Source organism: Pagrus pagrus (genome assembly GCF_965226575.1).
Source record: "Pagrus pagrus genome assembly, chromosome: 10".
Lineage (NCBI taxonomy): Eukaryota > Metazoa > Chordata > Actinopteri > Spariformes > Sparidae > Pagrus > Pagrus pagrus.
In genome coordinates this window covers 32,478,479-32,491,450 of record NC_140194.1, presented here as the reverse complement: position 1 = coordinate 32,491,450, position 12,972 = coordinate 32,478,479, and the positions used below count along the sequence as shown (strand labels likewise).

At 39.6% G+C, this 12,972-nt stretch overlaps 1 protein-coding gene across 1 annotated transcript; it reads right to left on the bottom strand.

Annotated features, from left to right (window-relative positions):
- Nucleotides 1–6,053: 6,053 nt before the first annotated feature.
- On the bottom strand, nucleotides 6,054–11,514 carry LOC311263327 (spexin prohormone 2-like). The gene is made up of 5 exons (XM_084363299.1): nucleotides 11,438–11,514; nucleotides 9,325–9,399; nucleotides 9,186–9,234; nucleotides 7,563–7,640; nucleotides 6,054–6,306 (listed from the first exon to the last, which is right to left on the bottom strand). The coding sequence occupies exons 1-5, from the start codon at nucleotides 11,474–11,476 to the stop codon at nucleotides 6,215–6,217; spliced, it is 333 nt and encodes a 110-aa protein (XP_084219425.1). The 5' UTR covers nucleotides 11,477–11,514; the 3' UTR covers nucleotides 6,054–6,214.
- Nucleotides 11,515–12,972: the final 1,458 nt, after the last annotated feature.

Below are 12,972 nucleotides of genomic sequence, written 5' to 3'. Positions count from 1 at the left end.
CCCCGTCAATGAGGTTCAATGTATCCTGATCTTCCTGGCTAACAGTCTTCCTAATTGCTGCCAGCAGAATAGCTCAAGCGTTGCCGGAGCAAGCTGCGCGTGTAGCTGCGTTGTATGTCCGGCACACCAGGCTGTCCGTCTTGTGACACTCTTTAACCGGGCAATGAGGGTTGGCAGTCACCCGCTCCGGACCGAGTGACGTCAAGGCTGCCATTTCCCTCTCAACAGGTGGCATATTTGCCAGTCCTGTGTCTGGAGCATACTGAGGTGTTGTCAGCCTCCGACAACCTGCATTGAACTGTGGAGCCGCTGCCGGGCTATTTCATGCTTTCCTAAGCATCTGTAAATAATCTGTAGCCACTGGAACCGAGACTGAGGGCTGGGGCTGAGAGATGCCAGCCCACACCCCCTCCACTGCACTCGGAGCCTCCGCAGGCACCGAAAGCCCAACAATTTTGGCTGCGCTCAGCATTTTTGCCATGACATCCTGAGCTGGGGTCTCATTGTCTGCTATACTCCCCAGCTCTGAGTCCAAGCCAACCAGTGAAGAGTTCAGCTTGTCCTCCTCCAGAGGCTCCCTGGACAGGCTCACACTCCCGCCCAAGAAACTGTGAGCATATAGGGAGAGGACATCCGGCAAGCCCCGCCTCTCCCCCTGATATCCTCCTGAGAGGCCACACTTGGCTCCCGTGAATCTGAGGTTGCGACAGTGACTAGCCGCTGAGCCTCCATCTTATTCAGCCTATCAGATAGACTCTGAATAGCGGCCAGGATTTTCATTTGAGTGTCCTCCGTCTGAGCCTGATGTTCTGGGCTGGGTCGTTTCCCCCGCGCCGACTTTCCAGGGTCCCGTTCCTGATGACTATCAGGGCTACGGTCCCGCTTACGACTCCTCCTGCCATCCGCTGCCCTAGCTGGAGGAGGATGAGCCCGTGCTGTCTCCTCCACCAGCTTTGCTCTACGCCTGTGCTCCTCCAGCGGGAGCTCTGCCGCAGCAAGGCACGGATTTTCAATATCCTCAACTAGGTGTGCTACCCCCAAACAGTGGGGGCACTCCCTGTGGCCATCACAGGGATCCGTGGCCGTCTGGCTAAACCTACACCACTGGGAGGCCATCCCTTAGTCAACAAAAAATGACTATAGCACAAAACGCACCGCACTGCGAACAGCGGGGGATTTTTTCAGGGACAAAAAACTCTAGCTCACTAGCTGAGCACTCACTGCGAACAGGGGAACAACAGCAAATCAAAATAACACAATATAATGTGTAAAGAATAATATAGCACAAATAAATTCAGTAATCACTTATCCTGAGTAACTTTACCACACTCAGACAGCCAAGTAACACAAAGAGACCTCACCAGAGGAAAACTGATTATATGGCGTCCCTCAATGTGCGTGAATGCACGAGGGACGGTCCAAACAAGCGGCCGCTCACTGCGAACAGCGAGTCGTCGGGGCAAAACAAAACAATATAAGTTACACTTTGAAAACAGCAGAACAAACCGTTCGCTTACCAACGCTCGCCACTGACCACCGTGCTCTACCAGGAGTAACACTGGAAAGACACCTGTAACAACGAGCAGGAATAAGCATGTCACGTCGCCAATAAACACATGACACTCACCGAACCACATACAATCCACAGGGACCGTCGGCACCTGCACCGTAGTGACGGATTGATAGTGGGGTCCTGTAAATGATAATACTCACGGTCTCGGATGAGGCGAGTAAGGCAAAGAGGAGGAGGCGATGTCACCGGAACCTCTTGTAGACTGTGAGCCACACCTCCTAAGGTCAGTCGTATGCACTGTGAGGCTGTACTCAGTGGCAATCTCTGCTTACCATGAGCCAGTGGGGGGCGTCTCGGTGGGGAGACACTCTTTGGTCTCACAGTTTGTTAGGTGGGCATACCGTTTGCGTCCGGGCAGGGCGCTTAGAGCTCCATCATGGCATCTCTTTACTTACTTTTGCTCGATTTTACAGGGTGGCGGCACCAGCTCCTTTGGGTTTGGCTGTGCTTTCTGCTGCGGGACGGAGCCAGGACGGGGTGGAGTCCTCAGTTCTTCACGACCTTGATGGTATGAGTCATCCAAGGTGAAGACCATGGTGACGGTCTGAGTGAGGTCGAAAAAGATCGAAAGTTATGCCTATAACTATGGATCTATGAGACCGAACGATTAACGTCACCATTCTCTTGTCGTTCAGAACGAGCTGAGGCGTTCCAGGCAGGAGGAGGAGGACACCTGTCACCGGAACCTCTTGTAGACTGTGAGCCACGCCTCCTAAGGTCAGTCATATGACGTTGTTGACATAAGGTCTCGAGGATAGGTAGTAGGATGGCATCATTCAAGGTGAAGACCGTGGTGACGGTCTGAGTGAGGTTGAAATAGATCAGAATTTATCTCTGTAAACTAAATTCACAATACTTTCCAAAAGTATTAGCCTTGCCGACCAACCGCACAAGTCCTTTAGGTGAGCCTCTCAAAAACAGACACAGCTCTCCACTTCCTGTTTTTGGTCCGCGATTCTCACTCTCACGCGATCTCCTCTAGAACACCTCACAGTCTGGGGCACAGTGCCATCTAGTGGCTTTAGTGTGAACTTTGTTCTTTCCACCTGGCTACACTAGCTTGCAAGCACTAGCTATCAGTGCTTGCAATGGCTATGTTGGTTGTTTATGTTCAATATGAAAACATTAGGTGTTTACTTACAGGTGAATGAGACATGAGGTAGCTACTTGTTATATGTTGTGATGCAATCGATGCATTGATACTCTTCTTCCTACCGCTCGTGAGGACTCAGACTCCGTTGGCGTTTTTTGGCAGTTGTGGAGAGTGCACGTTCATGGTTTGGGGGGAGTGGCTTTGGACAGAGGCAGAGTGCAGGGGGCGGAGTTTACTGGCTGGATACTTTCAAAATCTAGCCTGGGCTTAATGGTTTTTCAAACTTACCAACCCAGTTTTAAATGTCTCTTGTCATTTTCACCTCAGTTAGGTGCCTTTTGATAGCCATCCACAAGCTTCTGGTAGTCCTCTGGCTGAATTTTTAACTACTTCTCTTGACAGAATCGGTGAAGTCCAACTAAATTTCTGACTTTCTTCAGCACAGTCCACATGTTCTCGATGAGGTTCAAGTCAAGACTTTGGGAGGGCCATTCCAAAAGCTCAATTCTAGCCTGATTCAGCCATTCCTTTACCACTTTTGATGTGTGTTTCAGAACCAGAATCAGAAATACATTATTATCCCCGAGGGAAAATTGTTTGTGTTACAGCGGCTCCCATTCAAAGTTCAGAATATGCAGAAATAATAATATTAATAGTAATAATAATAATAATAATAATAATAATAATAAAAATCATATCAATATCAACAAAAACAAAACAAAAATACAAGAAATGTACATATATACAGAGCAATAATGCCACACTCAGAGAGAGGAATTAAACAGTTTGATAGCCACAGGCAGGAATGATTTCCTGTGGCGCTCTGTGGTGCATCTTGGTGGGATCAGTCTAGTGCTAAATGTACTCCACCACCACCATGTCATGGAGTGGATGAGAGCCATTGTCCAAGATGACATTTAACTTGGACAGCATCCTCACCACCATCAGAGTCCAGCTCCACTCACACAACGTCACTGGCCTTGCGGATCAGTCTGTTCAACCTTTTTGCGTCTGCATTTAGTGAAAAATTGCAAGACTTTTTATGTTTTAAAAATGTTTTGACAATCAAAAATCCAGTAAAAAATATCAGAATATTACATAAGACCAATCCGAAAAAGGATTTATGATACAGAAATGTCGACCTTCTGAAAAGTATTCAAGTATTCATTTATGCACTCAGTACTTGGTGGGGGCTCCTTTTGCACAAATTACTGCATCAGTGCGGCGTGGCATGGAGGCCATCAGCCTTTGGCACTGCAGAGGTGTTGTGAAAGCCCAGGTTGGTTGGATAGCTCCCTTCAGCTTGTCTGAATAGTTGGGTCTGGGTCTCTCATCTTCCTCTTGACATATCCCATAGATTCTCTTTGGGGTTCAGGTCAGGCGAGTTGGCTGGCTAACAGTAATACAATGGTCAGCAAACTAGTTACTAGTCCTGCTAGAAAAGGAAATGCTGATTTCCTTTTCCAGCAGGACTTGGCACCTGCCCACATTGCCAAAACTACTAGTAACTGGTTTGCTAGTAGGCCGCTATCAAAGCAACCTGGGCTTCCATAACACCTCAGCAGTACCACAGGCTGATCTCCTCCATGTCATTCCGCATTGATGCAGGATTTTATATGTATATATATGTGTATACATATATATACAAGACCAAGGAGTCTTGACTGTCATGGACTTTCCTCCATAGCCACCTGACCTAAACCCCATGGAACGTTTATGGAGAAACTTGACTGACTTTTTTTTACATGTTTCCGCCTGTTTCCACATATAAATCTAAACTTTTACCCAGGTGTTTACTGATGGTGATTATGTAATTATGTAATTTAGAGCAAAAAACGCAACTGTCACTTTCCAGGATGCATCGTGGGTCAGGATCTCAGTCACAACACATCATAACAGCATCCATATGATTATAAAACAGTCGGCAGATACATGTTTGGATTAACCGGTGGAAACCAGGGGATCCACGTTAAAAAAAACAACGGCTGCCATGATGTGTACCGTCAGGGTACTAACGTTGCTACAGCTGGTAAGCATGGCTGCAGTACAGCTTTATATATTTTAGAATATATATATATATATATATATATATATATATATATATATATATATATGTAGAGAGAGAGAGAGAGAGAGATATATATATATATATATGTATGTTACATAGTGATGCACATGTTACATAGTGACGCACATAAGTTATTGAAGTTAAGGCTCGACTCCAAACCAGGCATTTCAGGCAGTGCAGGAGCAGTGTTTTCTGTAGGAGAGAGCAACTCTCTTTTGCTTTTTCGCTTTGCAGACCTTTCACATGCACAAAAATGCTACATAACACAATGAAGGAAAGGCAAAAACCCAAAAAGCATAATATGACCTCTTTAAATTCAAGGACTTTTTTCAAAGATTGAACTTTTCACCTAAATTGTTGGGCTGATGTTATCATTTGTAAAGAAAGCAATAGTATTACATTTAAAACAATGCAAAATAGAAGTACTTTTACTCGTAGTCTTAGACTTTTTGACCATACTGTATTTTTGATCAATTTGGCTTTATATTTTGTTATGTTAATAATATTATTTTGCTTAAATAGTGGCTTTAATGAGCTCTAATGGTGAAAACGTAATCAAAAAGAAAAAAAAAAGTGTAAATACTGTAAGTGGCTCTACATCACAGAAAATAAAAATCCTGGAATTTTCTCAATCATTGATCATCTTGTATCATTTTAATGTTAGTTTCTGTTCTCAATTATAATACTTTGCAAAGATTTAACCACAACCTTATATAGGCACCTTTAGATATATCCACTGTAGTATGGTCTAACATTGACCACATATTTTTATCTGGTTAATAACTTTAATAATTTAGTACTCTGACCAAATAATATTTGCTTGTGTGATACTTCCTTCATCTCATGAGAGATAAGAGATCGAAATCTCCTCAGTCAGCAGTGACATACAAGTAGTATTTAGATGAATAAAGGCAGGTTGATAGTCAATGATATTTGATCCAGCTGATGAAATTTTTGATACCCCTATTTTATCTCACAACACTGTTTCCCTCACAAATGCTTTTCATGAGATGACCTTCTCCAATGAAATCCAACAATCAGATGTTCTATTGACTGCTGTCCTCTGGTGGTTAAAAAGACACATTGCAGCCAGAAAGAGTTAGACAAAAAGATGTAAAGACCATCTTTCATCATTTATTCAGAGCATTTTGTCCTTTTCAATTGCTTTATGTACAGCAAGCTGAAATTTGTACATATAACAATAATAATTAATGCATGAAAAATACAAATAGGCAAACATAATTCACTTAGGAAATATATTTATATTTCATATTATAATATTTATATACTATAACAACTCAAGCAGATCTTTCATTATAACTTGCTGATGGTCCGGTTGGGATGTAGCACCACTTGTGTCACTTTCAATAGAGACTGGAGCCTGACTGCTGTGATCTAAACTGAAGTCTGTTATTTTGGATATGTTCTCACTGAAAGGTTAATTTAGTTCCCACATGAACACAGTCTGACTCTGCATGCCTCATCTCTCCTGGAGGTAGTGGATGAGGACTTTCTCTGAGCTCATGACGTGACCAGTCTTACTGAACTCCTGCAACTGTAGTCTCTGAATGCCTGCATACACACGCACGCACGCACGCACGCACACACACACACACACACACACACACACACACACACACACACGTTTAAAATATAGCACAAACCTAACATCACAGTATTATACCCATTAGTTTCAGTGCATGTTTTTACAGTGTTCAATTCATTGTAACATACCTTTTATGCATAAGTCAAATGCACTTACTATTCCCTACAATACATATTGACTTTTTATAATGGCTTCTGGTGGATCTGGATGCACAGTGTTACATTAGAATACCTGTGACATGTATATAAAAAGCAAAAAAGGTGGATATTGTGCAGCACTAAATATAGTAAACAAAGTAGAGGGACAGTTTGTCCATACACTGAACTTTGCAAGCTCCTAAAGGTGTTTATTGAGTGTTCTGACCTACAAGGTCTATGTTTACATGTCTACATGTAAACATGTTTTCCTGACAAAGATCTTGTGGTTGAAACATTGCATCAATAAAATCTTTTCTCGCAAAGTTATGTGTGTGGACAATCGTCTTTTACATATTGCATATACTTAATTGTTTTTGATCATCTATGAAAGGTCCACATTAAATATATTTATGACCTGTCTTGTGTTGTGGTAAATGCATTGTCCAGTAACTGTTACTTTTCTTTTTACACAATAGACACATTATGCAGTTGAAGAAACACGGTACAGAGGCTCCTGTTTGTTAAATTAATAAATTGTTCAGTGCTTTTCTTGTATAACTTGAAAAAGTAATAAAGATATCTTTAAAAAAAAAAAAATTAATAAATTGTTAAATTGCCAATATGTCTTGTTTCTTCAGACTTCAATCATCCAATCCACCAAACACCAAACAAGAGTCAATAACTCTTAATAAGAATAAGAATAAGCTGTTTGGCAGAGAAGATTTGGCAAATTTTTCATGGGCGCAACCCACGTACTCAGCTCTGCTACTCATCCCACAAGTCTCCACTAACTGCAGAGAAAAATGACTGTCTCTTTAGTTGCTATATGTTCCACTATGTTTGCCAACTAGTCTCCAACTGAATCTGTGTGGTGTTTACTCCTGAACACAGGGAGTACAGTAGGTTTATCAGAGATTTTTCACTGAAAACAGCTGCCTGCTGCTGGTGAGAGCACTGAGACTCAAAAGCTGTCAGCTTTAAGAGACAAAAAAGTTCAGTAGAGCTGCAGTGCTTGATACTAACTCTCTGTGGGTTTGTCACTACAAGCATGACTCGTAACAGACTGAGAGTAAGTCCTACTGTACCTCTGAGCACTGCATACCAGCCCTGCAGACTCTGCTTCAACACATTACTGTCATCCTCTGACACAAATCTCCTGCCATCTAAAGAAAACAACAGCAGAAAACAGGGTTAAACTGATAGGGTGCCGTGCATATATAGGCCTTTTTCTTGCAGACATGATTCTGAAAGACAATTCTGTTAATCTGTTCAAATTCTAACATAAAAGATTTATTATCAGCTGATAAATTCTTCTGGTGTTCATCAAACTTATAACTATTACAATGACACATTAGATTTCATGTTTGCATATATGCACATTTACCAAGGGTTTAAAGGGGCACCATGTAGTTTTATAAAAATCAGAATTTTAACATTTACAATATTAATAAGGAAATAGTACAAGCTCAGAAATATTTGTTTTTTCCATAACTGAATAAACAAGCTGCTTGAATTGCCCCCCGGGGATAAATAAAGTTTTTTGAATTGAATTGAACTGCTCTCAGAGGAAAATAAGGTCCCAGAACACTGTTTGAAGCTAGAAGGGTGACAGGGTCCGCCAAATATAAGCAAAGTAAACAGTATGAAATTGTGTTGTGTTTATTTACTTTATTCAGTCATGAATTGTTTGTTTATTTTATTTGTTTGGGCAGAAAAAAATCAGCCAATGAAGTTCTTTCTGTGTCTGGGTAGATTTTCTGCCATACTTAAGACATGTTTAACAGCCTCATACAACAATGTGGCAGAGAGCCTGTAATCAGTCTTTAAATCACCTCTTCATTTGGGGCATTGATCAGGCAGATGAGAACATGTGATGGAAACATATGAAACAGTGCAGACTACACTGTGGAAATAAAAAAAATAAAAAACATTTTACTGAAGAAGAACATAATGGAACAACCAAAGTACAGTTTCAGCCAGCTAACAATAAACTAAACTATACTAGTGACTTGGGGAAAGACATTATGACTAATTACATACATTTATGCTGTTACACTGTGTTGACCTGATGTACCGAGGCTGCTGCTCAGTATAGAATTAATTAATTTAATACTTGTTAAACCTAGTTTAAGTTCCCAGAACATCTTGTGGAGATCACAAAGCTTACACATTTACTTCAGGCTGAAGTTTGGGAAAATGTGGATGAAATGACTGACATATATTTAACTCAGTTTATGCATCAATGAGCATTAATGAATCTTCAGTACATTCAGTTTGGAAAACAATTTGAACTTAAAAGCTACATATCGGGTTACGTGATAAGGTCACCTGATGCCATCCCCTGAAGAAGGCTGTAAGATGGACATGAGAGCTCAGGTAAAGCTACTGAGTGGACCGTTAGATTATTTACATTTTGAAAATGCATTAAGGGAAAAAATGTAAGGTCGAGAAGTTAAATCCAAACTAACTATAGCTTAATGTAACAGTTCTCAGTGGTTTAAAAGCAGTGTCATGTTCAGCTGTTCAACCGGCAACATATTTGCCCTCTATCATAATTATACAAACTGATACATTTGGATAAGATTTTGAAATTTGACTGTATGGAAGATGATAAATGTATACATGATTGATTCACATGAATTAAGTTCAGTTCTTCTGTTTTTAATGAAAGTGACAGCAGAAGAAGTCCCTTTTATGGTCAAACTCACATTTGCCCTTCAAGTACATCATGGACTGAGGACCCCAGTGGATGTTTAGCTGAAGGGAAAGAGACAACAACAGTTTGCTTTGGTAAGTGGTTGTCATACAGGGAATAAATGGAAAATGTGAGAAGTAGTTGAAATTTACCTTCTGTGCATGACAGGAGTCTGCAAACAGGGAGATGACTAAAGTACATGTCCAGAAAACTGTGACTTTTATCCTCTGGAACAAGAAAATGCAAACAACATAAATCATTTACTCTATGGTTGCTCATTTCATTCATTCTCTGTCCTGGCTCCACGGTGGTGGAATAAAGACAGAGTCACTGCATTTCTTCCTTTCCAGTCTACATCTCAACACTCTTTGCTCGCACTTTACTTATGTTTCATATCAACAAAAAAAGAAAAATCTCTAAGCACTGTAGTGTAGCAGTGAAAATGCTCTAAGGTATTTTTTTAAAATGGATATATTACCAATTCTGGATGATATCTAGCTCCCACATGGTTTGAGTGGATATATTGGAGTTCAGTTTGGACAAATGTGTTGACAAAATGTATTAATTATTATATAGAGTAGCTGCATTTTAGTGTCAGACATCCACTTCATACACACAGGCAAACGTAATATGTCAACATGCTAAGATACAGTCTTAGGTAACTTTACTGTTAACGAACCTTACTTTATAAACGATTCATTAAGCAACTGTTTATTGCAAAGTTGTAACTGATATTTTTAATACTTTGTAAATGGTTCATAAATACTGTGCTGTATCTGTAGTTCATCTATAAACATTATTTGGATGGCCATTATAAAGCTGCAACTAATGACTGACTTAACCTTGAAAAAATTAATAAATGGTTTATAAAGATTTCATCAGTAAAGTTTAGTCAACTATGAATTTACCATTTAGTAACGATGGTTACTGTAAAGTGTTACCCCACTTCTCAGTATAACACAATGTTGTTCAGTAGCCGCACAAACCACAGCCTCCAAAGTGAGAGCATGAATAAAGGCAACATATCTCTATCTCTAAACCACAGGGGTAAAAAAATAAAAATAAATTTTATATATATATATATATATATATATATATATAGATATATATATATATAATCTTTTTATCCTTGTGTGTGTTGGAATATTGATTTTTTTATTTGGTCCACTGTGGTTTACCCTGCACCAGTTGCACCCAGGAGAAAAGCGGTGCTGATCACAGGTTATCTTCTGTTTTTTAGATGTCTCTAAAACAGTTTGAATGAAACTGAACACACATAAAGGAATCATTACAGGACTTGCTGTTGGCCATTTTATTCAAGGGTCCAAATTATGTGCCTAAATATATTCACTACATAATGTCATAATATTTTCACTACATATATTCACTACATACATGTCTGTTATATGAGTACTACTGGATTAGTGACTGGGGGGTGATCTCAGACATACCTCTTGTGTTTCTATATTTCTGGTATTTAAAAAGTGCAAATTACTCTGAATCTGAGGACAACAATATTAATAGAGGCTCTAAAATGCCTGTTAAATTTTTTTAGCCTTGATTTGATTTTGTATCTGTTATACTGTCATGTGTTTGAGATAATGTTAATGTCTGTTCAAGTTTAGAAATTTACAATGTAAAATAATGATGGTGTTGTTGCTATCATAATGATGGTAGTTGTTTAAGTTTGCATCAACATCATTATTTTCATTATTTTCCAGCCCTCCTTGTATATATATGTATAATATATGTTTTGTGTTTTGTAAAGCCCTAATAGCTACATTCTGTGAGTGAAAAAAGTGATTTTTAAAAATTGCTATTAGTCGTCTATTATATGTAAATGATAAATACATATTTGGGTGTAATATCAAAACCTTTATAAGATTTAGTAAAAAAAAGTAAAATTCAAGTGTAAGAGTATAAGTATATTAGAATATTAGCATTTTTATGCAAGTAAATTCAATTATTTTAAATGTAATTACTGTAGTCATGAGTATTTGAAAAATATAATAATTTATATGAAGAAATAAAAGCATGAGTCAAGATTTCTTCAGTAAATTGGACAATTTTACACAAATTAAATCAAACAAATTCAACAAATACATTTCAAATGTAGATTGTGGAATTATTCCTGAAAATAACTTACAAAACTACAATAAAAGCTAGAAAAAGCAGACGTATCAAAATGAACAGTTTTGAATGAAAAAGCTCAGATTAGATTTAATGTAAAAACAACACTGAAAACATGCACTTGGTTCCACTCACCATATCTACTGCAGTGAGAGCAGTCGGTCCAGTCAGCATGTGCGTGTATGATTCGGACCAATGTTCCAGGCTGCTTATATCCCCCATCAGCAGCAGTAATGGGTTCGATCCTGCATCCCGTGAGGCCTGGCAGGACTCCTGTTTACTAGAGGCTAAAAAACAGCACAAAGACACAGGCAGACGTCACAACCGTGATCTGCAGTAAGGAACATCAATAGTATGGACCTGTTGTGTGGTTCTTACAAGTGGTGTGCTTTGTGTTTGTGTGTGTGATGTTGTCCCAGTGAGTAAGACACTGAGGTATTTTATGTTGCTGCTGTTTTTTTTTAAAATGTCCATTAGTGGTTTGCCAATATCAGGGAAATGACCTCATTTCTGAAAGCCCTGAGCGTCACTGATTACCTTTATAAGACTCCACTGCCTTAATCATCAACTACCATGCATTTCAATGAGCTGGATTTGATATATGCATTGACTATATATATAGATATGAAGCAAAATAAATAGATTTGAATAAGTCCACATTGATTGATTTAGCTGTTAGTGGGCCCTAGGGGAAAAGTTTGCTACTTACCCCTTACTGACACAACTTGCTTTAGCAAATGCACTATTTTGTACGATCTTTTTAAAAAACAACTGAAAAGAAGAAAGAAAATGTAAAATGAAAGACAATGTAAGCAGTCCTCGCCCAGTATGACCTTTATTTGCCTGGTCCTCCATGTTCACCATACTCTATGATTCCTTCTCTCCAACTCACCCAAAAAGCAAGTCAACTGGGAGATATGGATGACAGCTATAGAGGAGGAAAAAGGGTGAGTCAGTAGATTCAAGTATGGTACAGTTGTATGCTGTACAACATGCAGGAGATTATCTTTCGTTGTGTCTTGCTCAGTCAGTGTTCTCAACATCTGGAGTATGGTGCAGTTCAACCACTCAGCTGGATTGCCTTGTGGTTAGTTTGGTGGTATTCTAGAGTGACCTACTCCGGACAATTGCTATGTTTACAGATTGTTCTCAAATTCACCACCCTAGTCATAATATAGTTTGGACAGATATCCAAACCGGGGTATGAAGTCACTGAACAGGAGCTCAGCAGCTGTTTTTCCGCTCTTGATCTTTGTGGGGTATGGCTGAGCAAATCTAGTGAAATGATCGACGACCACTAGAATATGTTCATAACTCTGGGCATCCAGATATTTATCCAGAGATAAATAAAACAAGGGTTTAAAAACCAAAATAACAATTAAGTCCTTGAGACCTATTATGGACAATGGAGTGTAGAGGGTGAGTTCAGGAGTCTCACAGCCTGAAGAAAGAAGCTGCTCTGTAGTCTGGTGGTATGGCAGTGGATACTTCTGTATCTTTTGCCGGATGGCAGTAGGGTGAACAGACTGTGGCTGGGGTGGGTGTTGTCTTTTAGTATCCCTTGGGCTTTCTGCAGACATGTGTTGCAGGCTCTTTGGATTTGATGTATGGACACTTACATTAAGTGTGACACATCGTGTAGTGGTTTCAGAACTAGTGCCCTGTAGCAA

Coding starts and splice junctions, on each gene's coding strand:
- LOC311263327 (XM_084363299.1), bottom strand. CDS start 11,476: ATGCTGACTGGACCGACTGCTCTCACTGCAGTAGATATG. Junction 9,235..9,324: donor ACTCCTGTCATGCACAGAAG/GTAAATTTCAAC, acceptor CTTTCCCTTCAG/CTAAACATCCACTGGGGTCC. Junction 6,307..7,562: donor CTGGTATGCAGTGCTCAGAG/GTACAGTAGGAC, acceptor GTGTGTATGCAG/GCATTCAGAGACTACAGTTG.